Source organism: Meriones unguiculatus, chromosome 8, assembly GCF_030254825.1.
Source record: "Meriones unguiculatus strain TT.TT164.6M chromosome 8, Bangor_MerUng_6.1, whole genome shotgun sequence".
Taxonomy (NCBI): Eukaryota; Metazoa; Chordata; class Mammalia; order Rodentia; family Muridae; genus Meriones; species Meriones unguiculatus.
In genome coordinates, this window is record NC_083356.1 from 7069416 (window position 1) to 7096055 (window position 26640).

At 46.4% G+C, this 26640-nt stretch overlaps 1 protein-coding gene across 2 annotated transcripts in view; it reads right to left on the reverse strand.

Annotated features, from left to right (window-relative positions):
• Ano6 (anoctamin 6) overlaps positions 1–26640 on the reverse strand; it is a 162244-nt gene that overhangs the window by 82547 nt on the left and 53057 nt on the right. For both annotated transcript variants that reach the window (XM_060388748.1, XM_060388747.1), the window contains one exon: positions 12344–12426. In XM_060388748.1, the coding sequence (XP_060244731.1) occupies positions 12344–12426 (83 nt within the window). The remainder of the gene's footprint in view (positions 1–12343; positions 12427–26640) is intronic.

Consider the following 26640-nt stretch of genomic DNA (forward strand, 5'->3'; position numbering starts at 1 on the left):
ATCGCTCCTGTGCTGTGTGTGCAGGAGCCTTCCCGTTAGATGAGAGCCACGGTAAATACAGACATCACAACTGTCCAGATCGCCCAGGGTTTCCCACCTCCCTCCCCACATAAAAGAGAGCGGCACTGAAGGTCCAGCGGATGCTTTGTGAGGCATTTACAGTCATGGATTTCTGAAAGAGCAGGAGTAAGACAGTGGAGCTATCAGTCCTAGGAGAGGATTTGAATCAATCAGTGCAGTTGTCCTGCTCTTCCATGAACCATCCATGGCCTGTCTTCCCACCCACTGACATCCCAATTCAGATGTTCATTATTTCCATCTGGTCCTGATCATCTGACCGCAGTGGGAAGCCGCCCAGGGGATGGGGGCGAGGTAGGCGCTTCCGCTGAGAGACGCCTTCCTCCTGGAACACAGTCTATCCCTGACTTCCAGTCACAGAACTTAGTGCTACGCTTCACAGGGCTGGAGAGGTGGCTCTTAAGGTGCAAGAGCACAGACTGCCCTTCAAGGGGACCCCGGTTCAGTTCCCAGCACCCACAAAGGGCAACTCACAACCGCCTGTGACTCCAGCTCCAGGGGATGCCACACCTCCTTGGGTACCTGCAAGCGTGCACACACACACACACACACACACACACACACACACACCCCTACCTAATTTAAATTTCTGAAAAATCTTCTTAAAATGTGACTTGTCTTTTGCCTCTCCATATGCTCCCTTTCCAAGGGGAGCTCTGAGAACGGGCGGCGGCTTCACCAACCCCGAGCGGAGACCTAGGTTTGACTTCTCTGGGGATGGGTGTGGATGCAGCCTGGATTTCCACTGACACTCTTCTCACATGCTCCAGTCCTACTGCGCTTAATTAGCCCAATGCTTCATGGTCCCACGTCATCGGCCTTCAGCTTCTATTCTTGTGCTCTCTGCTTCCACAGCTGGTATTTATGAGGCAGGGGCAGGCATTTACACTGCTTCATATTGATTTGTCTCCTCTGTCGATAGATTTTCATCTACCACCTCACACTCTCCCTAAGATAAATTACCTGGTAAGTGCAATCTCTGGGCTCATCCGTCTTCATTTTGCATTTAAAGGCAGCTTCTTTTCTCTATATTCCCTTATTACAATCAAAGCACATAAACATACGTGCTTTCACCTACTCCACCTGTCTAATTAACTCCATTAAAAAAAAAAAAAAACAAAAAACATGTCCAGGCTGGAATTCTGTTCAGGCTGTGATGAGCAACCTCATGCTGGTTCCTAGTGACCTGTGACCTCTTCCTAACATTCATAAACAACATACTTACAAGAGTTCTGTAACAACCTAGGAGACAAACGCTCCAGCTTTGACATACTCATTTATCAGTTTGGCCTGTTCAATGTCTTCTCTAAATCAGCATGTCCTCCCACCCCCAATATACACACCTCAAGACTAGTCACTGCGGTTCTACAATCCAGTACCCAAGCTTTTGGATACCCTGGCTGACACCCGATTGTAATCAGAAAGCTTCAGCCTCTCCGGAGCAATGTGCCTCCTCTCTGAGACTTTGGTTTGAGGCAGGCTCACTGTGGCCTTGAACTTTCGTCTTCCTGTCTCAGATCCCAAGGCAGAGATTACAAGCGTGCTACTCCAAAACCGTTCTTGAGCACCCTGGACACCTGTGGCTGCTCGCTAGGGCTAAGCCACTTCAACAGAGCTCACTTTTATTCTCCTAGAAGCTTGAGAACCTGTTTGCTCAGTGACCTCCTGCATGGAACTGGCTTCCTCCCCTGAGGGCCTGTGGCTGCTGCCTCCATGTCTATCATGACTCAAAAGCAACCAATCACTTAATTGACAGTGTCACACTGAGCATTTGTTGATATGACGTTGGACTGTACTTTTATCTGCTTCAGAGCTGTGGGGCTTAAAGGGGTACTGAGGTTTGAACCAGGAGTGATGTGTAGGATAGGCAATCACACACACTCTCTCTCTCTGAACCAGATCCTCACAACTTTTATTTCGAGACAGAATCTCTTTAAGTTACCCAGGGTGGCCTTGACCTTGGGAACCACTTGTCTCAGATCCTAAGTGGCTGGGACTAACTACAGCCTTGTGCCAACAGGACTGGCTTATTTCAATACTTTTAAAATAATGATTTTAAAAAAATGATTAGAATGCCCCAGAATGTATAGAATGGATTTGTTGGCATTTTCAGTTAAACTGGCTCCAACGGGCGTGGCCTGGCTGCACCTATGGTCTAATTGCCACCATCACACTGGGAAAAGACATTCTGCATTCCACAGAAGTGACTCAGACATTTCTGAATGGCATCTTTACATGTCTGCCTATTTCTGCTCATTCTCCTCAGTGCTAATAATTCATAAGTCCAGCTTCTGGATCAGCCGCACGGAGCGGGTGCGTGCTCCTCCGCATTCAGACACAGCACACTGCTCACCACCTTTCCCCCTGACGGCACAGGATGTTGGCAATGTTGAAACACCTTGCGAATCCTGGCAGCGGCAAGATGGCCCAAGTGAGAGGCTCTTACTGGCTCATTCATCTTTGAATTCACTCCTCTGATGAGAGTCCTTTTGTCAAGCTAAATATTTAATTCCTTTGTTTGTCTGCTTGGGATTGGGGTCACTGAGGTCCTTTTCTCTTTCCATTTTGAGAAGCGAGTGCAGAAGACACAGGACAAGGCCATCCTACATTGCTCTTTACGCAGGAGAAGGGCACGCATCAGAGTGAGGGGTTGCTTGGGGGGATGGGCCTGCATCGCTCCCACAAGCAGTGAGCAATCTTAGAATTGGAGATAGATAGTGAGGCTTTAATTGATTTGGGAGATTAGCCAGGAAGACCTTGGACCCACAGTAAAATAAGTAATTTCCAATAGCTCCAGTTTCCAGCTGCCTCAGAAATAACCAAAGCAAGGATAGGGAAAAACATAAATGATTAAAATCCCTGAATCCATTTTAATTTGATTTTTGTTGTTGTTTGGCTTTTTTTTTTTTCTTTTGGGAGAGACAGGCTAGCCGGGAGTTCACTTCATAGCAATCTTCCTTCTTCAGCTTCCCAAGTACTGGAATAACAAACAGGAGCCCTCATGCCCAGCTTTGAAACAAACCCTGACCTACCTGTCAGAAAACAAAATCTGCAAACAAGATTCTGGTAGACTATTCTCTCAGAACAACCCCAGGCCAGGGAGAGGATAAAACTGACTCTTCACATACTTTCAGACCAGTCAGTTTCTCAGGAGGAAATTCCTTTCCTTGTAGGGCCATGTGAACAGAGCATATCCCAAGAGCCCCCAGAAGGGAACATTTACTTCCTGCTGCTGCTCCTGGCTGCTGAAAGTCCTGCCTCCCTCACTCCACCCACTCCATCTCTCACCCTCCACCTCCCAGGGATGCTCAGCTCCCAGCTCAGCCCCGGCAGAAACATCAGTGCACTGCTCTCACCCCTTCTGTGCCCTAACTGCCATGGCCAGTGAGGACTCCGCCATCCCTGAAAGGTCCTCTTCTTCCTTCTCTAAAGTCCTCCCACAGTTCCTCCTGCCAGAGACACCCAACCATCTTCACAGCCTCCCTGACGTCTTCTCTCAATTTTCTCCATGTCTGAGGGATGCTGCCATGAGACAGATGGAATCAGCAGCCTCATCCTGACCTCCCTGCTACCAAGGAGTCCTAGAACCTTGTCATGGCTCTTCTTGCTCTCTCCCTCTCTATGTCCTCCCTACAGAGCCAACTCCTGCCCTGTCCCTCTTCACTCTCCGTGGCTGAAAGCAGATGTTAGCTGGTGGGTCCCCCAGCGCCCCTCTGTGACTCCTGTAATACCGCATGGGCTTTCTGCCAGAGCTCCACAGCAGATGTGGTTCCTCCCACGCCAGGTGGACCCCTCTGCCCGTGCCCTGAAAACCCACCCATGCCCTTCTTCAGAGCCTCCATGTTCTAGATTCAACTGGTCCCCTCAAAGTGATCCTCCTTAGATTTATCCATTTATTCCTGTCCTCTCATTGTGTCTTTCTCATTGTCCAGCCCCTTACTGTCAAACTTCCTTGAAAGAGAGGCCAACATTTTCTATTCTCTGCTTCTAGCTCAGCCTGCTGTCCATTCAATTCTGCCTTACAGAAACACTCCCAATACTCCCAGGAACAATTCTAAGAATATCTACTTAGTATCCCCCTGAGACCCTCGGCAGCATCAACAGTATTCGAGAGTCACCATTCCCCTCGGGCAGACAGTTTTACTAATATATAATGAGTAGAAAACATGGCTGATGTTAAATATCTTACAATACAGAGACCACACACACACACACACACACACACACACACACACCACAGTTCCTTTCAATGTCTCATCACGAATGGCTTCACCCCACCTTGAGCTCTCCTTACGGTATTTACCAACCAGACTCCATCTTTACTCCTCTGCCATATTTTGGATCTTGGGTGTCCCCCTGGGGATGGCAGACCCTTTAGGACAGTTATTCTCAATGTGTGGGTCACGACCCCTTTGGGGGTCACATATCAGATATCTTGCATATCAGATAGTGACATTACAATTCCTAATAATAGGAGAATCACAATTGGGAAGTAGCAACAAAGTAAGTTTATAATGGGGGAGGGGAGGTCACCATAACATGAGGAACTGCATTGAAGGCTCACAGCATTAGGAAAGCTGAGAGCCACTGCTTTAGGAGGTGGGACTGTGAGGGAGGTCATTAGGGGTATGTCCTTGGATTCTGGCCTCTTCTCTTTCTCTTTGCAAGTTGCTTACCTGGGGTATCTGGAGAACCGACACCTGCCCACTCAGTTACAAGCATCCAATGCTTTAGCAATCACCCTTCCCCAGTTCTCTCTGGAACATTCCAACTTCAAAGGTGCCAAGTATGCTGGCATCTATACCCAGGGACCTGAAAGCTTCCTGTCCATGGTCCTCTGACTCTTTTGCAACCTCTACCCCCAGTTTTTTCACCCTTGTCTTGCTTTGCTGCACTGAGAGAACCCAACTTGATCACATCACATGATTCCGAAACTCCACTCACCACCACGTCCCACCAAGCTGGCCTTGAATGGACAAGCAGGTGGCCATCATAGTGGTCACATTAATTGCCTCTCTACTTGCCAGGACAACACCCGACAGGAAGCAACTTAAGGGCAGGAGGGCTATTTCAGCTCACAGTTGAAAGAGACGAAATTTATCATGACAGGGAAGGTGAGGCAGCTGCTCATCTGCAGACAGCAAATTTTAAAAAATGTTAATACTCATCTCATTGTCTCTTTTCTTATTCAGTCAGATATCTCAGCCCATAGAACAATGTCACCAAAGCTTGGGGTGACTCTCCCTTTCTCAGTTAACCCAGGCTAGAAACATCTTACACAGATGTATCTCCAACACGATTCCAGACTTTGTCATCTGAGAGTTATAATTACTCACCTCACATGGACTCCCGGGACTGTCAAAACCTCTCGTCAGATTTCTGCAGTGCACTCATGCTTCTGCTCTTTCAAATGACTATTTTACCTCCCCCACCCCTCAGATCCTCCATCTTCTCCTTCCTCAGTCTTTATAATCATTGTTGCCTATGCCACTGGTAAATAGATAATCAGAATAATATCCCAGCAAGTTCCTACTTCCAAACCTAAGTATGAACATCCCTACGGCTATGGCCAATCCCTTCACCCCTGGATCAAATCACATCCCTTCCTTGCCCTCTGAAGGATGCTATGGTGGTCTAAGTGGGACTGCTCCCCATGGGCTCAGGCACTTGAAGACATGTCCAAGCTGAGACCTATAGACTGCATGTGGCCAAGGATAACTATGAATAAGGCCCAACACTCTTTCTTTTTTTCTTTTCTCCTTTCCCTCCCTCCCTCCCTCCCTCCCTCCCTCCCTCCCTCCCTCCCTCCCTCCCTCCCTGCCTGCCTGCCTGCCTTCCTTCCATTGTAGCTGGAATGCTCAGGTTTGGAGCATGAGCTCCATAGGTGACAACATCATGTTGGAATATCAAACAGTGGGCATGCCTGGCTGTCTTCCTGCTTTAACTGCTTCTTCCCAGTCTATTCTGAACAAGGTGAAAACGATCCTACTCGCAGGTCAGAGGCTCTGCTGGGGACCCTACCACTCATCCAGGGAAGGCACATTCTGGATGACTTTCCAACTGAAAAATGAAACCAGCATCTTCACAATAACCTACAAAGCCTCCAATCAACTATCGCCCCCCTCCTCAGATTCCATTCTATGTCCATAAACATGTCATGGAAGTACCCATTTCAAGTCCTCTTTCTAGGCCTCTCCTGCTTAGACATGCTTCTCTTTGTCTGTCCTTCCAAACAGATTGCTCCAGCGCCATATTCAGACTTTTCCAATTCTCAGTGAGTTACGCTCTAACACTCTATCTATAACTGTTTCATACCCCCAACTGCTGAAACACACACACACACACACACACACACACACACTCTGTTCCTTTCTCTCTCTCTCTCCCCCCATACACAATCCCTATTATTTCCCCTATATATGTGTGTATTATTTATTTTGTATCTTAAGTCTCTCTTACCAAAGTGTTACCTCCTAAAAAACAGGGACTTTTTTTTTCCTGAACATCAGTATAGTACCTAAAATAAGTACCAAATAAATATCTGTTGAGGAAATTAATATGCAGAGCCCTTCCTTGGGAATCATGCATTTTCAATCGGTTGAAAATGATTAAATCAAAATTTCAGGAAATTTACAATAATTCTTAGAAAACGGTGTCTTAGTTACTTTTCTATTGCTTTGCTAAGGTATCATAACTAAGGCAACTTTATAAGAGAAAGCACTTAACTTGGGGCTCATTGTTCCAGAAGGCACCCAGTCCCTGGCCATCGTGCTGGGGGGCATGGTAGCCAGCAGGCAGGCACGGTGCTGGAGCAGTAACTAAGAGCTTACAGGACCACAAGGCAGAGAGACAGTTAACTGGGAATAGCATGGACTTTTGAAACCTCGAAGTCCATGCCTAGTGCCATGCCTCCTCCCATAAAGCCATGCGCCCTAATCCCTCCCAAACAGTTTCACCAACGGGGGGGGGGGGGGTCATGCATTCAAACATATGAGCCTGGGGGTGGGGCATCCTCATTCAAAATGCTGAAAGCAATAAGTTCCCTTAAAAGAGGAGCCAGTTGCCCCCAAATAGAGACAGACTCTTTAGGTGTGATTCCCCTGGGTAACCATTCTTCCTCAATTAAGGAGACTCGTCGATTCCACCTTAGCACTCATCTTCCTGAGTCTGTTTTCCCACTTAGTGACTAAGTCTGGGGACTGCTAATCTTCTTCCTAGTTTATTCTGTTGTAATATTCTTTGGCCATTCCAAATGATATTATTTACTCCAAATTTGGTAGAAGCTAAACAATGAAAAGAACCCAGTTAAGAGGAGATCAGGTGGTCAAATCGCTACTGCCTCTAAGAAACCAGGAGGTTATACACAAATTTCAAGTTCTGCAAAGGCTGGCAGTGGTGCGACAGTGGGGCTCGGATCATAAAACAGTCCCCTGGCATTCCGTCTCCGTCATGCCACGTTGCTCATGGTCGCAGACAGGTAATAATGCTACATCGGGATCCTTCACACCCAGGCCTTCCACTGTGTGGTCTCAGTCTCTCAGACCACTCCAAGTTTCTGGGTCAATGGCAAGAGTTGGCCTGTCTAGAAACTAACACGACCCTCACCTCTCCCTAGTGTTGACCCTCACATATAATTCTTTGCGACTTGGAGTGAGATGAAGCCCATGGGGCCAGCCATGACTCTCTAGGCATTTGAGTCTGTCTCTTAGAGCTGTCAACCGGATGGGGCACTGGAGTCCTGGGCACCCTGGGACTTGGGTAGCAGAACATTTCTACGTTCTATTGGCATTGGGACGGAACCAATCCTAAATTCTAACTCTGTGGCCTATTTTCATAGCCCCTGGGTTTGTTTGATTATTTTATGTTTACACTTATTTATTTTATTTGTGGAAGTGTGTGGGTGTGGGTGTGGGTGTGGGTGTGGGTGTGGGTGTATGTGTGTGAAGACAACCTGTGAGAGTCAGATCTCTCCTCCCACCACCTGGGTTTGAGGGATCAAACTCAGGTTACCTGGCTTGGCGGCTGGTGCCTTTACCCACTGAGCCGTCTCAGCAGCTCCACCCTCTACTTCTGAGTCTGAACTCTTCTAGATGAACTGAGGCTCGGGCACTCCGTTCCCAGCATCCTTTTCACCATCACCATCCCTGGAATCATAATCCGCCATGTCCGTTTTCACCCGCACTCTCAAATGAGAGCCATCCCTCACACCACCATCATCTCTCTAGATCATGAACTAACTGCTTTGGGAACTGGAATGTGAGGAATCAGACTTCATCGATAGAAGAGAACAGATGATAATGAGAAAAATAAAACAGCCCGGGTACCCCTGCAAGACGACGCACATTGGCTCGGTGGCTAAAGCTACTTGCTGCCCGACGTGAGCGCCTGCCCGCCTGAGTTCCATCCCCTGGAACCTAACGTAGAAGTGGAGAGAAAGCACTGACTCCACGGAGATGTCCTCTGACCCCCGCGTGAGCGCCATGGCACCATGCCCCTCCGGACAGCAAGTTTGCTTTTTAAAGATAGCCGTGTGGGGAAAACGCCCACAATGAAATGGTAACTATTCTCACTAAAGCGAAACCGCAGCGGGACTGAAATGCTTTCCCACCGCTCAAGACCACCAAGTTCCTCTGTAAAGCAGCATTTCGCCACGTGCTCGTCCTAGTGGCTCCCTCCCAACGCATCTGCCTTGCCCCACAGAGGGCCTACGTCATCGTTTCTAGTTTCAACATGTCCCCAGCTCCCACACGTCTGACACAGCAAGAACACATTTGCCTTCTGTCCGCCACTATCTGTGTTCACCCCACTAACGTCCCAGCTCTCTGGCTAACCTCGTGGCTTCAGCCTGCGAAGGGAGTAGGAGAAGGCAAGGACGGGCACCTGCGTGTGTAGGAGTGAGACAGCAGAGCAGAGGAGAGAGGGTGGAGGGTCAGCGGAGCTGCTACCGTCTACAGCCCCTGGGCAGCCGACTGGGGTGGCAATCTACTCAGTTAACGTAGACTCTGGAACAGCCTGGCTCAGCCTGAGAGCCACGGCGCACGTGAGCTGAGCCGTTCATTCTAATACCAGTGACCAAGGCCGGTCAGCTAACGCTGCTCTGCAACAGGTGTGCGGAAGGAAGCAAACCGAAAAGCGTATCTGAACGAACCAAATAAAGACACTGTGACGTTAAAAACCATCAGCTCTCAATATGCCTAAAATCTCAACTATTTGCTACTAAGGTCCGAGGACAAGCAGCGTGCCTTCCTTCAGTCCAGCAAACTGCAGCTGAGCCTCCAAAAAATGCCAAGGGGGGGAAAAGAAAACCTTTAAAAACCAAACAAAAATTAGTTTTTCAGCTTCTTTTATTTTTCCCAGTATTGTTTGCCACTGTGCTCTGCTGTGGCGTCCTCCAGCTCCCGGGTCCCAGTGCTGGCCCCGATTTGAATAACTGGTTTGCGTCAACTCACCGGATGTCCTGGCATCAGCCTGGCTCACCTGCGTCGGCAAGCAAAGCTCTGTCCTCTCCAGCACCCCACCCTGCGGCTTACAGACAAGGCTTCTCTTAAATATAACACGCGGTTCCCCGGAGTGCCCCCGTCCTCGAGGGGCCTCCCTCTCCACCCTGTTTGTTTACCTTGGAGACAGCGTATGGTAGTACATGTTTACGATCCGGCTGGGGCGCCGGCAGCGGTGGTGCTGGGAAGCGTATGCAAGCAGCTATTGACAGGCTTCACCAGAACTTGCGTGTCAGGGCATCACTGACAGGTAAGGCAGGGGACAGGAAGGTCTGGCCGGAGGCCCCATGCTGCCAGGGGAGTTCTTAGCAGTTGGCTGCTGCCTGCGGGAGAGTCCGTTTCCTTTAGGGATGTGCCCACTCCCTGAAAGTTGTCCATCCACCAGTGGCTGGCCCTGCACCTGTGTACAGGCTGGAAGCAGGAACTGGGCTCAGCCGGTTAAGAAAAGGAGGAAGTGTAGTTTAGAGGGAGACGCGGTGGTGGTGAGTCAGGGAGGAGCTTAAGGGGAAGCAGAGAGTGGATATGGTCAATACAGTATATTATATATACTGTATTTATATGCACACGCATACATACATGCATAATGGATATATGTATTACATGCAATGCTCGAAGAATAAACTGAAAAACTATGTTTTAAAAATAATTCCTTCCTGGATAGTAAGGAGGTGTAGAGACAGACAGTAACCAGGCCTTCGGTTTCTGTGGTAAAAACACTGAGCACAAGCAACCTGGGAAGCAAAGGGTGTATTTCATTCCATCCCCCACTCTCAGGGAACAGTTCCTCACTGAGGGAAGACAGGACAGGACACTTAAGGCAGGAACTGTAGCAGAGACCAACTTACTGGTTTGCTTCAGCTGTTTTCCTTCTACAGCTCATGCCCACCCACCTGGGGAGGTCTCTGCCCACAGCAGACTGTGGTCCTCCTTCATCAAATGGCAATTAAGCAAATGCCTTACAGACCCAGCTGTAGACTAATCTGATGGAGGCGATTCCTCAACTGGGATTCCCTCTCTGGGGGTGTGTTTCGGTTTGGGTGGAGTTGCCAAATCTAACCAGCACACAGGGACACAGAGAAGCGCTGACAAGTACTCTGTAGGGCAATCACCTGCACTGTGTCAGCAGCATAGTCTAATGAAATGACTGTCAGGGATCCCTGGGGCCCGGGAGTAAAAAGCTTAAAGTGAAGATTCTCCTTGCGGTTTCTCCATCCGCAGAACCTCGGCTGAGATAAGCTTCTCCAAGACAACCGTAGTCAGTGATTCTAGATCCCGCCTGTGGTCAACTGATCTCACACTAGCCAGTCTTCTGACTTTGGATATGAAAACCATGAGAGTCCAGACGCTAATGCTGACGGTGGCAGATGATGGCCAGTTTACTGCAGTATCCAGCCCCCGAGCAGGTGTGCTGGGGCGAGCCAGGCACTTGAACCTTAACACACCGCTGAGGAAACTTCCTCTTCATGCAGAGAACGGGTGTAAAGTGTGAGTGTTTTCCAGGCGCTCCAACACCTTGCTGCGCACAACCCTTGTGACGTTCCTTACGATCCTTTATAAAGTTTCAGCTAAAATCCGTTCAGAAGAAGAAAAGTTGAGAGGATTCTCTGGGTCTGTAGCAATGTCACCTGCTTTTGCATCAAACCGCCCGCCCTGCCCTTCACGACGTGGGGCTATGGAGGACACTGACAGTCCCCCTTCACAGACACTCACACTGACTGTGGCGGGAGTCACTGACGGCCAGGTCCCTGTACCGCCGCCCAGTGCTTCCCACAGCGGGCCATCTGCGAGGGCACCTCGGCAGCCCCACGTTGAAATGAAATGGGACTGTGGGTCCAGTTCTGTGTGCCCTCCTTGTCAGTCCAGAGCACTATCGGCTCAACGGAGTGGGCAACCCATACAGAGTGAGAGAGGGGAAAAGCACAACATCAGTGATGCGGTCACACCCTGACCACTACCGGAGCGGTGAAGGTATATCACACTTCGAAAATAAACCCTCCAATATACACACACACACACACACACACTGTGGAAACAAATGGTAGACAAAGTAAAGGAAAAAACTGGGTAAATCCAGATGGAGGCTGCCAGGCCTTCCCTCTTGTCTGGTCTCGCCAAAGTATGAGTCAGAGTCAAGCACTTAGGGGCCTAACATAAAATCTGCTTTGAAAGACATCCTGCCAGGCATCCTACATGCTTAATTTTCTTTAAACGAGGCACTAATAAAAATCACAGTAGCATCTAATACGAGTTTTAATTCCTTGAGGGTAGGAGCCACGGCTAATCTGCGATATCTGACTGAGTGGGAATGCTAGTTTCCCTCTCGGTAGAAACAGCCAGTAAAATATTCCCAGTCCTACAAGGCTGTATCGCCGAAGGCTTCCGAAGGAAAGGAGAAACGGGCTGCTCCACGGCGGAAAACAGCACTGGCCAAAGCATCGTCTCTGCTCGGTCAAGACCTTCTTCCAAGGTTACAGAGAGCAGAAGCCAACACCAGCAGAATCGGCCAGCAAAGCAGGAGAGTTTGCAAACATCTCTTTGCTCTCCTGCTACGGAATGACTTCCTGTCGCTAATCACATATAGAGTGTGAAAGGCCAACCCAGAGCTCACGATGCTGGGATGCCCACGTTCAGTTAACCTGCTCCCCGGAGACACCAAGACTGAGACCGTCACTGAGGGGTCCTGTGCTGGACTGAACCACTGAAGAGTAGAAACCGGAACAAACAAATAAATATTAAAAATTAAAAAAAAATTAAAATGAAGTACTTACAAACTCTGGAGTTCGGAAATCCTGCTGGTTCTCCAGTGAGCCAAAGGTGGGACAGACAATTGTCTGGTCAAAGTTTTCCAGCACTGCAAATAAATGAGTAAGGAAAATAAGTAAAGCAAAAATGTCCCTGGCTACACACAGCAACAGGAGTGATGATACTCAGCACTGGAGGCTCATTCGCAGGTCTGAGATTATTGAACACTCTCTACTACCAAAATTTTCAGCAACTATTTCACCCATGTGGCGAGGTCTCAGAGTGCTCTGGGTTGTGTCTAGCATGGAAAATTACCAGCCTCTACATTGCAATTAAATGCTATAGTGTAGCTAAGGAGCTCATTATCCTGCTGGTCTCTCAGGGAACTGATGGAGACACAAATGAGGGCAGTCATTTTCTGTTTTAAAATATATGGAAAAATCAGTATCTGACAGACATTTAATGGGAGTCAAATAAAATTTTCCAGTAGATACATTTAACTAATAACAAACAAGCGAAGTTAATTACAATAATACAATTTAATCCCTAACAGTACATTATCATTTGAATACATAGTCTATATTAAAAATTATCAGCGAACTATTTTATAATAATATAATTTAAACCATAACGATACATTAACATTTGGATACACGGTCCATATTAAAGACTTCCAGTGAACTATTTTACATTTTTCTTGGACTAAGTCTTGGGGACTCGGGGTGTATTACAAATACGTATCTCAGTATGGATGAGCCACAGTTCACAAGGTCGGCAGCCACAGGTGACTACTGGCCACAGTATTAGGTGACTGCAGTGTTGGGGGATACAGAAGCCAAGGCCAGGATGTGGGTCATTCGCCACGTCTAACCCTGTGTGGTCATCAGGACCCTGACACAGATAAAGGGGCTGGCCCAGTGTGAAGGACACTGAGAACTCAAGCCAACCATACACTCTGTGTGGTTCTGGATCAAATAGCTTTAAAGAAGCAAGAAGTGAAAACCTTCGTTAAGAAAGTGTTGTGTGCTGGGTTTGTTCAGCAGTTAGAGCAATTGCGAGCACTTAAAAAAATTAGGAAATTCCAAATAACAATAAAGTGTTAGATGATACTAGGAATTAGTAAACAATCATATAACTTGGACTGTATAGGGGGGGAAAAACACCCTTAACTTAAAGAGGCATTCACTAGTTAAGTGCACTGTCTGAAGAGGTTTACATATTCTCATTTATCAATGGGCCCATATCTCGACAACGAGGCCTTGACGTTAGCATAAGGTCAAGGATGTTCAGAGAGAGCTGAATAAGGCACACGTGACAATCCGGAGCACATGCTCTCAAATGGTCCTCACAGAACAGCTAGAAAGGGCCTTCAATTTTACCTGTGGTAGTAGTATGAATTTTACAAGCTACCACACACCTGAGTCCTTGAGAACACAAAAAGGTTTTGTGAAACAGCTGGTTCCTATCGATGCGAACAAAGTCCTCTTTTCAGTGCCTAAAAGAACACCCCAACTTGCATAGTGACACCTTAAGATTATTTACAAAGATTAGTTATCAGCCAAAAGTGGAGACAATTTGTCTCTGCCACAATACTTAGGACTTACTTGTACCTTGTTTAAAAAAAAATCCCAGTATTGAATTACATGTTTGATTCACACCGAGTATCTCTGTACATTTAACTCACGTGCTGGCATCCCTATGACCCGAGGAAAAGGGCCAGTAGAAATGACAGCCAGCACAAGCAGGTGACCACTTCTTCTGAGGAGCTCACAGGGGACCCGACGTAAGAACTGGAGAAGAAAGGAGGAATGGAGGGGAGAGAAGGCTTGAAGGCATCTCCCAAAGGTGACAGTCAAGGTGGGTGCATTGCCCCGTGCAGGAGGTCTCCGATTTCCATACAGCCAGTTACGTTTAGACGGGAGGGAGCCAATGAACTGAACATTTCAACGGACCAACAACAGCTGGTCAAAATAATTCTATTCCTGCAGACCTTCATGACCAAAACAGTGGTCCCTAACCTGTGTCTCATCCCCTTTGGGGAAGTCTCCTATGAGATACCTTGCATTTCAGATATCTACATTATGATTCATAACAGCATCAAAATGACAGTCATGAAGTAGCAGTGAAAATAGTTTTATGGTTGGGGGTCACCACACCATGAGGAACTGCGTTAAAGGGTCACAGAGGCAGGAAGGTTGAGAACCACTGTCCTAAACCATGATTGTCTATACACCAGGCTTGGTACACACCTAGAATTAAGGACCTAACCTTTCTACAGCATTAACTTAGAGACAGCGAAGACAGCAAAGATAGCGTGGCATTTATGATCTACTGCTTTATAAAGTTAATGAAAAATCATGTTTGCATGTATTTCTACGAGAGCACTATAAATCAGGTGGCGTGACTCCGTTTGACATCTTATCTAAATTCCTACAGGATGAGATGTGCAATTTATCTTCTATGTGTCTCAGGTCAAAATCTCAACGGCGTTTCCTTTTGTTCCTCCTCTCCTCCTTGGGAAAGTCAGACAGACTTAAGAAGGTCTTCACTGTGCCTTGTGACAGAGGAAGCAAGACAGACAGCTCCCAGGGGATTCTCCTAAGTCACAGGCTCGGATGCAGGGGAATGATTTGCAGAAGTGCAGGGCTGCCGAGGGCTCCAGCTATTCTCATAATGAAAACACCGTCACAGTCAGCGTCCACGCAGAAGAGAAACTGAACTTGAGTAAATAAAAAGAAAATGGCCTTACCGACATGCTGTGTGGGTGGGGCAAAGCCGCAGCTGTTTCTCCCAGGACCCAGCACAGCTGAGAAGCAAATGAAACATGATGCTAACACAGTAGTTAATATTCCACTGCTCGGGGCCTCGGGAAGCCTTTGCAGCTCTCATTTCAGATAACCTAACACAAACGGGGGGTAGGGGGATCCATTTCTTTGCAACAACAACAAAATAGTTTTAAAGTTAAGGCGAATTAAAAAAAAAAAAAACAATGGGAGAATACTTAGGAAATAGCAACCATGCTAATTTAAATAATAATAATAATTTTACCTAACAGATTCCGGAATATGCTGTCAGTGTTGTCACTGTGCCTTGTATGAAACAGTTCATACAGTATCATCAGTTCACTTAGTTTCAGCACTTGGTACATAAAAAGTCCTGGGTGCACCTACGTTATCTGTCTGGAGAGAGTGTTCTAGGTGCAGGCCTGCGGTCTTGACACAGCAACAGAATTCCGTGCAGGTGCGCAGTGAACGGCAACTGAATGTCAGGCTCCTTTTACCAAACCTTGGCTTCAGGAGGTTTGAGGAGACGAAGGCCCCTCTCTAAGACAAACTGAGGCTAACTTCAGAATAATTTGCAAGCTGCAGGCTAGACAGATTTATGGAGAGCTGTAAGAATGCTATCCACGAGGGGCTGGAAAGAAGGCTTGGCGGTTAAAGGCACAGGCTGCTTTGGCAGAGGTTCCAAATTCAATTCCCAGCACTCACATGGCCATCCATAACATTCTGTAACTCTAGTTCCAGGGGATCTGATGCCCACTTCCGAAATCCACAGACACTGGGCATGCCTGTGGTACACATATATGTAGGTGAAACATTCACATACATACAATAAAACAATCTAAAAGTAAAAAAAAAAAAAAAGAATACTAGCAACTGGATTACCATGAGTAAAAATCAAATAACTGAATATTTAGGTCAAAAGAAGCCCATAAAATAGCCACTTTTCATCAGCTTAATGGTAAATCGAAAGCCCAACAATTAGTTTAAATGGAAGGATGTTGAGTATATTTTTAAGACTTTGTCAACACAGTGTAAAAAGTTTTAAGGTGGAGCTAATTCTGACTTATTCAGCACTGTAAAGTGAAGGACCCAATAAAACAACGTACAGGCTTGGCCATGTGAATGGGTTAAAGGACACGGCTGCTGACGCTGTTAATAAAAGTGACAGTGGTGTGGTCACTGGTATACTGATTAAACAGGAGTGACTCCAATTTACTGCCCTGATTACGAAACGCTTACAGAGATTGTGATACAAAGTAGCCGATAAAATCACTTATCTATCAGCCTGTAGATTAGATGGCCTATTACCTATCAGAAAACACAAAACTGCCTCCCAGAAAATCTGTGGAAGAAAAGTAAAGTGGCTGACACAGAGATCTTTGGAATAAAGGTGATTCCTTGGTGATATCACAGGGCCACACAAAGATACCAATGACATTTCAAAAGCATGCTGTTAAAAGCAAAGGGTCAAGTGGGCAAGAGAGACGGCTTGACAGTAATAAGCACTGGCTGACCTTCCAGGGGACCTAGGTTCGATTCCCAGAGCTCACAACATCTGTGACTCCAGGTGTAGAAAAACTGGCACCCTCTTCTGGCCTCCAGGGGAACCAGGCACACAGATGGTGCACAGATAGACACAGGGATAACACCCATACTTTAAAAATAATACTTTTGCCTGCAAATGTAATGATTCCCTTGTTTTTTATTGCTGAGTAATATTCCACTGTGTAGATGGACCACAACTTCTGTATCCATTCCTCAACTGAGGGGCATCTGGGTTGTTTCCAGATTCTGGCTATTACAAAGCTGCTACAATCATGGTTGAGCAAATGTCCTTATTGTGTACTTGAGCATCTTTTGGATATATGCCAAGGAGTGGTATAGCTGGATCTTGAGGAAGCCCTATTCCTAATTGTCAGAGAAAGCACCAGATTTATTTCCAGAGTGATTGTACAAGTTTACATTTCCACCAGCATTGGAGAAGGGTTCCCCTTTCTCCACATCCTCTCCAACATGTGTTGTCACTTGAGGTTTTGATCTTATGGGTGTAAGGTGAAATCTCAGGGTTGTTTTGATTTGCATTTCCCTGATGACTAAGGACATTGAGCATTTAAGTGTTTCTCTGCCATTCAATATTCCTCTGTATAGCTCTGTATTGAGAATTCTCTGTATAGCTCTGTACCAAAGATCATCCTAAGTGAGGTATCCCAGAAGCAGAAAGACACACATGGTATATACTCACTCATAAGTGGATATTAGATATATAATATAGGATAAACATACTAAAATCTGTACACCTAAAGAAACTAATCAATTTCAAAAAAAAAAAAAAAGAAACTAATCAAGAAGAAGGACTCTGGCTAAGATGCTCAATCCCCATTCAGAAAGGCAAAGATGATGGATATCAGAAGAGGGAGAAAACAGGGAACAGGACAGGAACCTACCACAGAGGGCCTCTGAAAGGCTCTATCCTGCATGGTCTCAGAGCAGATGCTGAGACTTATAGTCAAACTTTGGGCAGAGTGCAGGGAATCTTATGAAAGAAGGGGGAGATAGTAAGACCTGGAGAGGACAGGAGCTCCACAAGGAGAGCAACAGAACCAAAAAATCGGGGCACAGGGGTCTTTTCTGAGGCTGATACTCCAACCAAGGACCATTCATGGAGATAACCCAGAACCCCTGCACAGATGTAGCCCATGTCAGTTCAGTGTCCAAATGGGTTCCATAGTAATTATATCTGACATGAACTGATTGGCCTGCTCTTTGATCATCTCCCTCTAAGAGGGGGAGCAGCCCTACCAGGTCACAGAGGAAGACAATGCAGCCACTCCTGATGAGACCTGATAGACTAGGATCAGAAGGAAGGAGAGGAGGACCTCCCCTACCAGTGGACATGGGGAGGGACATGGGTAAAGAAAGGGTAAGGAGGGGGGTATTGGGAGGGGAGGAGGGAGGGAGCTACAGGGGGATACAAAGTGAATAAACTGCAATTAATAAAAATAAAAATAATTGAAAACTCAAAAGAATAATACTTTTAATTGAACACTATGTACATATAAAATGGGCTTGCATATACAAACTCAATGATATGAAAAATGAAAATGCAAGATTACTGAGCATACTAGTCTGTGCTTGGCATTTCCAAAATCTGATAAAATATCTATTCCTATTTTTATTCTATTTTCCTAAGAAGATGAATAATAATTTAAGGTTGTCAGTCACCTCAAATCAACAAGTGAAAGTAAAACAACTAGACTCTGAATCTGCCTGACTGCAAAACTGTACATCTTTTAAATACATTAATTGAAGAAATTAAAATAGCACTGTGAATAGAAATCAAAATAATATCAGCAAAAAACCTGATGCCAACGTACGTACGGCCAGATAGAAACAGACTAACGCCAGGTGAGATGGCATGGGACTGTAATCCCAGCACTGGGGGGGTAGGGGGGGAAGGAGAACTAGGAGGGGAAGTGGAGGCAGGACCAAGGGTATAAACCCAGCCTCGGCTACAGAGGTTTGCAGCCAGCCTGAGCTATGTAAAGTCCTTCCTCTAAAACCTGACATGTCTTGAAAACCAAAGGGGTGGGGGGAATGCTGTAGAAGTGGCTGGCAGCAGCCACTGGAAGAGCATTCACGAAGAAGTTCTACCAAATGAAGACGCGGCCGAGCGTACAGGCTCACGAGCTAGCGGAGGAGCAGGCATATGTGTGTACTTACTTACACGTGGGCTTTCTGTGGTGCCAGGGATTGAACACAGACCACAAGAGTGCAAACCCTGATAGGAGTACAAATGACTCCGAGAAGAATAAAGTAAAGAAGTTGCCTTCGAAACTTTCATGATCTAGTGGATGTAAATTAAAAAAAAAAAAAAAAAAATTGTAACAAGAAGCACTGGAGGGAATGATCTGTGTCACCTTGGGACAATGGACACAGTTATATAACCAGCCAGAGAGGCTGAGCAACTAGTGGCCTACCAACATGTTCTACTCCTGCACTTTTCTCCTCCTGCCTGATAGAGGCCTCGGGAACTTGGATCCCAGCTCATCTTATACCCAAAGCCAGCCCTCACCAGCCACCACGCTAACACACTTGAGACACTTCTCCCAGCAGCCCCTGCCTTCCAGAAGAAGGCTGGCCTGCCCTGCCTCATTCCTACGGCACTTAACCGACTAACCTATTCATCCCGTGCCACCCTTGACAGTCACGCGGCCTCCAGCTTCCAGGGCCCCTTTCTCTGGTCTCAGTTTAACTCTATCTACTGTGCTTGGATGACAAGTGAACGCTATTTCTCATAGTACTAGGAGGTCGCGAGGCTACAGGTGGCTACAGCAGGATTTTGAAATAGGGTCACTCAGGGTCACAGCTGAGAAGAGTATTAATGGTGGAACCGTAGTGGTTAGTCTTTGTCAGTGTTGTTCTGGGGAGGACTACAGACGGAGTCCCAGCTTGTGGAGATCCACAGGGAACTTGGAGGGGTCGTCAAAGACTAGCAGGGTCGTTCACATGCTATTCTGAATGAAGAGTGTGTGCATCTGGTCAGCTAACGTTGAGAAATTGGTGCTGACTAAGAACAGACCAGCATCGCTGAGGTCATCTTCAGGGTGTGTTCCTCAGGGTCAGCACACAGAAGCCGGGTGGAGCTGAATTAGGAAATGTGGAACAGTCCCCCACTCCCACATGACACTGGTTTTGAAGGCATGAAGAGCAGATGAGACTTGGTACCCTGAGAGGCCAGGAGAGGCCACTCGTAAAGATCCAGCCTTGGCTGCAGTAGGGACCCAAGGATGGAAAGGGTCTCGGAGAGAAGCTGAGGCTTAGCAACATGTGGCAGGGTCAGAGTCCTTAAGAGAGGCCAGGAGGCCTCTGGTGACGTGTAGCCTGTGAATGGCCCAGCATACTACAGATGCCGGGACTGCTGGGTGACCACCAAGGACAGCAGCGGCTCTGCAAAGCAGCCCGCTGGAGCCTAGCAGGTGTGCTGTGAGCTGCCAAGCACTTTGGCTATGGGATTCAATGTACAGCTTGCTCTTACTTTATTCAGACGGTGGCCATGCACTACATCTCCCCTCTCGAAACAGGAAGTATGTAACATAGTTTCTGTCTTACAAGGAGTCTACCGTTAAGAGACTGTCATGTTTAAAGACTGTGGATCTTCCAAACTTACACTAAGGTTTGTTTTTCGGTCTTGTTTATTTTGGGGATTTTTTGTTTTATTGTTTCCTAAGACAGGGCTTCTCTGCGTAGCCCTGGCTGTCCTGGAATTTACTTTGTAGACAAGGCTGGCCTCAGACTCACAGCTTTCCGCCTGCCTCTGCCTCCCAAATGCTGGGATTTAAGGCCTGCACCACCACACCCCGCTTCTATGATGTGTTTTATAGCATAATAGTAACATGACATCTCTGGACAAGAAAGGAAGGTTTATGCTTAAATAGTGATGTGTGTGTGTGTCAAATCAGTTGTGTTGGTTAGCTTTTTTGTTTTTGTTTTGTTTTGTTTTGTTTTCAAACTTGACATAAGATAAAGTCATCTGATAAGCAAACCTCAACTTAGAAAACACCCCCATCAGACTGACCTGTGGGCGTTTCCTTGGTTGATGAATGATGTGGAAGGCCCAGCCCATGGTGGGTGGTCCCATCCCTCGTCAGGTGGTCCTGGTGTGCCTGGGGTGTATTAGAAGTAAACCTAGGAGAGCGAGCCAGTAAGCATCACTCTGCTTCAGTTCCTGCCTCCAGGTTCCTGCCTTGAATTCCTGCCCCTCCCTCCACAAGGAACTGTATAAAACTGTAGTAAACCCCTCCCTCCCCCACTTTTGCCCGCGGTGTTTTATCACAGCAACAAGAAGAAAAGTAGGACGAGCTCCCAGCACCTTGTAATTCTTCCTAGTGAGTGCAGTTGCTTACATAAGAAGAAAGCAATGTTTACAGGTGCGTGGGCCACAGGAGACTTGCACACACAAAGGAGACCTGGCACCGCGTCTCTTCTGGACAATATTCTACAAATACTTGGCAAACGCTTGCAGGAAGGAAGAGACCCAAGCTCCTTCTCAGCCTCCCCATTTCTCTGTCACTGAGCTCCCCAGCCAGGAGCACGAGGCATGCCACAGCAGAACAAAATGGGAAGGAAGCCTTTGTCCTTCCTGGTTTCAGTCCAAGAGAAACTAACTCTAAGGATGACCTTCATCCACAAACAGCGTCGTCCCCCAGAAGAGTTCCGGTGAACACTAGCCTTGCACATTCCCAGCTTAGGGCCAACTTTTGGCTCCTCTTACAAACACACTTTGCCACCACACCCCTCCCCAACAACTCAGCTCTGAAAATGTCGCAGAAGCCCAACAGATCTGCTTCAGGAAAGCTGAAAACACCATCACACCGTCCACTCTCACAGCCCACAGGGCTAGGTAACACTTTACGGAAAACCCCACCGTGTGCCGTGAACTCACAACGGACACGCTGAAGTCATTTGTTCTTTTACCAACTGAGATTTTGTAGCAGTCACATATACACATGACCAATGCCAGCCAGTTTCCAGTGGATCTTCCAGTAGCGTTAGCCGCATTTCCGATGCTGCACAACCACTGTTGCCTAATCAATCACCCCAGACAGAGGTTCTGCAACCATTAAGCAATAATTCCCAATTACCCTTTCCCTCTGCCTGGCAATCTCTAAGAATTTTCTGATTTCTATTCGTTTGCCTTCTACATATGCCACGCACCTGCAATCACACAGTATCTGTCTTTTAAAATTATTGCACGTGTATGGGTATCTTACCTACATGTATCATACATGCAAGCGCCCACAGAGGCCGGAAGAGGGCATCATATCCCCTGGAAGTGGAATTAAGAGATGGTTGAGAGCTACAGTGTGGGTGCTGGGAATCAAATCTGGATCCACTGTGCCATCTCTGCAATCCAATGTCTATCTTAGTATTCCACCTAGTGTAGTGCTTCAAGGTTTCACCATGATCCTTTTTACGACTGATTCCACTGCACATGCAAACCGCATTTTGCTTGGCTACTGGCCTGCTGGTGAATACTTAGGTTACTTCTATCTTTGAGCTCTCACAAACAGCGCCTCGGTGACTATCGGTGGCCAGCTAAGTCCCCACTTTTCAATTAGTCCAAGTATAAACCCACAGCTGGAATTGGAGAGTCAGACAGTAACTCTTCGCTTTTAGAGGAGCTGCCAAAGAGTTCTGCCATGTCTGACAATCCCAATACAGAGTGTTCCAAAGTCTCCACGCCCTTTTCTTTTCCGTGTTGATATTTTTTTAAAAGACATCTAGGTAGCTGCAGAATGGTATTAGGGTTTTAATTTGCACTTCTTTAATAACCGGATGCTGTGATTCTTTTCATTTGCCACTGGCCAGCTGTAGGCACTCTTTAGAGAAGTGTCAACTCAAGAGCTTTCCCCATTTTTCAGATGGGTTGTTTTTTTTCTGTGGAGCACAGGAGTTCCTTTATGCACTCTGGATATTAAAGACCTACTAGATGCTTACCAGATGACTTCTGATTATTACTCCTAAAAAACATCTCATTTCTCAATAATATCCCTTGATTCACAAGTTTCTAATTTTGAAGAAATGCAATGATCTGTTTTGTAATTCTTCTGTTGCTCAAGCTTTTTGGGTTTCTCCGAGAAGCCACTGTCAAACCCAAGGTTATGTGATTTGGTTTTGTTTTCTTCTGAGAGCTTTATGGTTTTAACATTACTGGTTGACTTTGAATTATTTTTTATATAAAGTATGAGGTAGGAGTTCAGCCTCATTTTCCCTGTGTGTAGAAATCTAGTTAACAAAACACCACCTATCAGAGACCCCTGACTCTTCTCTGCTCTTGTGGAGAACTCAACAAGCCATAAAGATGTAGCTTTAAGTCTGGACCTGCACTCTGTTGCAGTGCAGAGACCGAATCTGCTGATGGCTGTGGCTATGCATTAAGTTTTGTTTGGTTGTTTTGTTTTGTTTTGTTTTGTTTTGTTTTTGGGGGGGGTGGTAAGACAAGAGTTTCTCTGTATAGCCCTGGCTGTCCTGGAACCTGCTTTGTAGACCAGGCTGGCCTCAAACTCACAGTGATCCTCCTGCCTCTGTCCCCTGCCCCCAGAGTGCTAGAACAAAGTTGTGTGGCCACCATGCCCAGATCTGTATTAAATTTTTAAATTAGTTCATGTGAATCCTCTCACTTCCTCCTTTTTCAAAACTATCTTGGCCACTTTGGGGCACCTTGAAATCCTCGTGATCAACTTTTATATTTCTATAAACCTTTCCCGTTTCATACACATCTTTAAGCTAAAATAACCAATTATATAAGTGAAGAATAATGTTATTTAATTGTTTGGCTTTTTTTTTTTTAAATCACGTGTGCAACAGCTGAGGCTCTATGAAAGACAAGTGGTATTCATTAGAGAAAGACACCCTGTTCGCATCTTGGAAGGCTCTCGACCACCTTACATCTGAGGGGTTCAGCCTCGGTGGGGAAGGGCCGTCTTTACAATGCACTCCACCCTAGCTGAGCTGTTGGCTGCAGCTCGGGTGAGATTCCGTCTAGTTCTCACCTGAGAGAGAAATGGCTGACAGGCCAGAATGTCAGCTCCTCCACTATAGTGACTGTACATGTCGAGGAAGGAAAAAAAGACACCACTCACGCTGCCCATACACTCAAACCACATTTGAGGCTTAACTCCACGCTTAATCTAGCAGAGCAGGCCCGATTTCAAAATCAGTTTTTACAACCTGAAAATAATAATAATAACAATAATAATCATACCATAGGAATGACAGGAAACAACAAACAAAGAGGCCTGCGCAGGTTCATGCTTTCTTATTTTAAACCTTCCACAACCAAACTCTGCATGTGGAGACTTCAGAACTTGTAAACAAAGAGCGCTTACGTGATCCTGTATACTAAGATACGGCCTCACCAGGTCCACAGCAGTGCGCCTAACGAGCACGTCATCAAGAGCGCTCAAATCCGTCAGGCATAACCATCCAGAGCATGACCAGAAAATTCCTTCGAGCACTTCCTGAACTGTTACTGTAAGGAATTAGGAATCTGTAACGTGCAGAGCAGGGGGCAGGCTGGTTCCTCAGAATGGAGAGCAGCTAGAGGAGAAATGGGTAGGGGGAGAGGGTGGGAGGCAACCCTTCTCACCCTCTTGCAGGCTCAGTCCCCACCACATCAACACCACCGACAAATCACCTATAACCTATAGCTCCACCCCAGGAAAGGAATCCTAAGTTTGGGTAATAGGGCACAAAATCAAAAATGATATGGTATTTTTCATGATTAAATTAGCAGAACAAACATTGCCAAAACCTGTGTGAGCAATGTGTGGACGACACACACATTGCTGGCTGTGTTCAGTTTTGTGGGCAGTCTGATGCATCACAAAAATCTTCACTATGAGTTACACTTTTTGTTTTTGTAATTGTAAAGAAAGCAATATTTAGGTGCTAGAATACAGCTGTATGATAGTAAGAATGGTTTTTTTTTTTTTAAATAATTTAGAGAAGAGTCACACAGAAAAAAATTTAATGTATTTCAGAGGGGAGCTATATTATGAAACCGGTTTGAATCCCTCCTAAAATTAAAAGCAGAAATGCATACCATGTGTAGCAAGGCCCAACAGTGAATGGCTGAGCAAGCCATGTCTACCAACAGATGAATATACAGACAAAATGTGGCCTGAACATACAGCATAGTACTTCGGAGCATAATGAGAAGAAAATTCAAACATGCCACCCAAGGGAGAATCTTGGGACATTATGCTAAGTAAAACGATCGGTCATAAAATGATAAATGTATGATTCCATTTATATGAAGTACCTCAGAGGTCAACTCCAAACAGACATGAAATGGGATGGTAGTTGTCAGGGGAGGGGAATGTGGGGAGCGAGGTTTAATGGGTGCAAGATAAAAAAAAATCTATAAGATGAAAAGAATATGCAGTTGGATGATGGCGATGGACAGACCACAATGTGAATGTGTTTCATGCTGCTGAGACACATAATTACAAATGTTAAAATGGTACATTGTAGGTTACATATATTTTACCACGATGAAAAAAGTAGCTTAAAAACATCTGCTGCCTGTGGTTGGCTGGGCTGTGCCAGGCAGCAGGAAATCGCTACAGACAGAGCAGCTCAGCCCCTCACCCGCCCTCTTTGAGGAGAACCCTCTCTAGGCTGGAGACGGGCCCTGCAATGGGTGGGAATGGGTGGAGACCTCACAAGCTGCCAAGATTCTAACATTCCCCTCCGCCAGGGGCCAATAAAATGCACAATGTATTATTTTCAAAGATGAAACAAAGCTTCCACGTATCATATGACCTAAGATCTTGTGGGGATAAAAAGAAAGTTAAGCAAAATATGCAGTGCGGTCAAGTGATTTTAAAATACAATTTTTAATTGTATTTTCTACAGTGACCATGAAACGTGAGTACAAGGGAAGTGCTTCATCCTAGCACATCTACCCTCCATCGTGCTTTTCACAGGGAGCCTCACAGACGCCCAGATCTACCGTTCATCACTCCACATCCCATTCCTCAATGAACCCCAACACGTGAAGGCACTGCGCCCAGAAACCAGCTACTTCTCCATCCCATGGGCCTAGATAAAGCAGCTATAGAGCTGGTTGTTGGAGGCAGGCAGATCTGAACTCAGACCCCAGGCCCACCGTTTCCTGACTGAACGGGGCAGCATATTCAAGCTTTCTAAACCTCACTGTTAGCATCTAAAAGGAAACAATCCTTCCCCCAGGCTTGTTTTGAATAAAGTGTGGTGTTAGCTTGTGCCTACACTCGGGGAATACCCAGCAAGTACTCATAGGAGAAGAAATATGCAAACGTAGAAAGCCAAGAAAGACATGCCAGCAGCTGACTGAACGCCCCGCTACAGAAAACATTAAGAAGGTATGGGGCTGAGTATGAAGTTCAGCCACAGAGCAGACAGCAGGGCGCTGTGTTCCAGGAAAATAAGAAAGCATGCCCCCACCAAAATGAAGGAAAGCAAATGAGCCAGCGCCGTCCAAATCCCATTTTCATGCTCGCACCACTGAACACTTCTATATTTTGGATGTAAGCCACTAGTTAATAAGTAACAGACTAAGACAGACAACAAAAGTCTGAAACGATTTCTTTTTTTTTTTTTTTTAGCTCTAGTTAATATTTCAGAGAAGATAAAACTAAACAGCTTAGCCGATCTGAGGTCGGTCGGCCACCACCCACGTGTTGCCATCACCCAGGGCTATGGGGCCAGTCCCACAGCAACAGCCCAGCTTCTCGGGCCTCCCACCAGAGCCTTGAGGTGCCTTCTCAGAACTGGGGCACAGTGCAGTCCTGCCAATCTTACACTAAAGGATGAAGGGGAGGTGGAAACGGTCGGCCTAGGAGCTAACTAAGCACTGTGGTTAAGGCTGCTCTGAGGGAAACTGAGACCTGGATGGAGGGAGAGGGCATTCACACCAAAGCACCAAGGGTGACATCTCAGAGCCTGAGATGCCTACAACCTCCTCAGCGGACTGTCCCTGCGGTACAATGACTCCG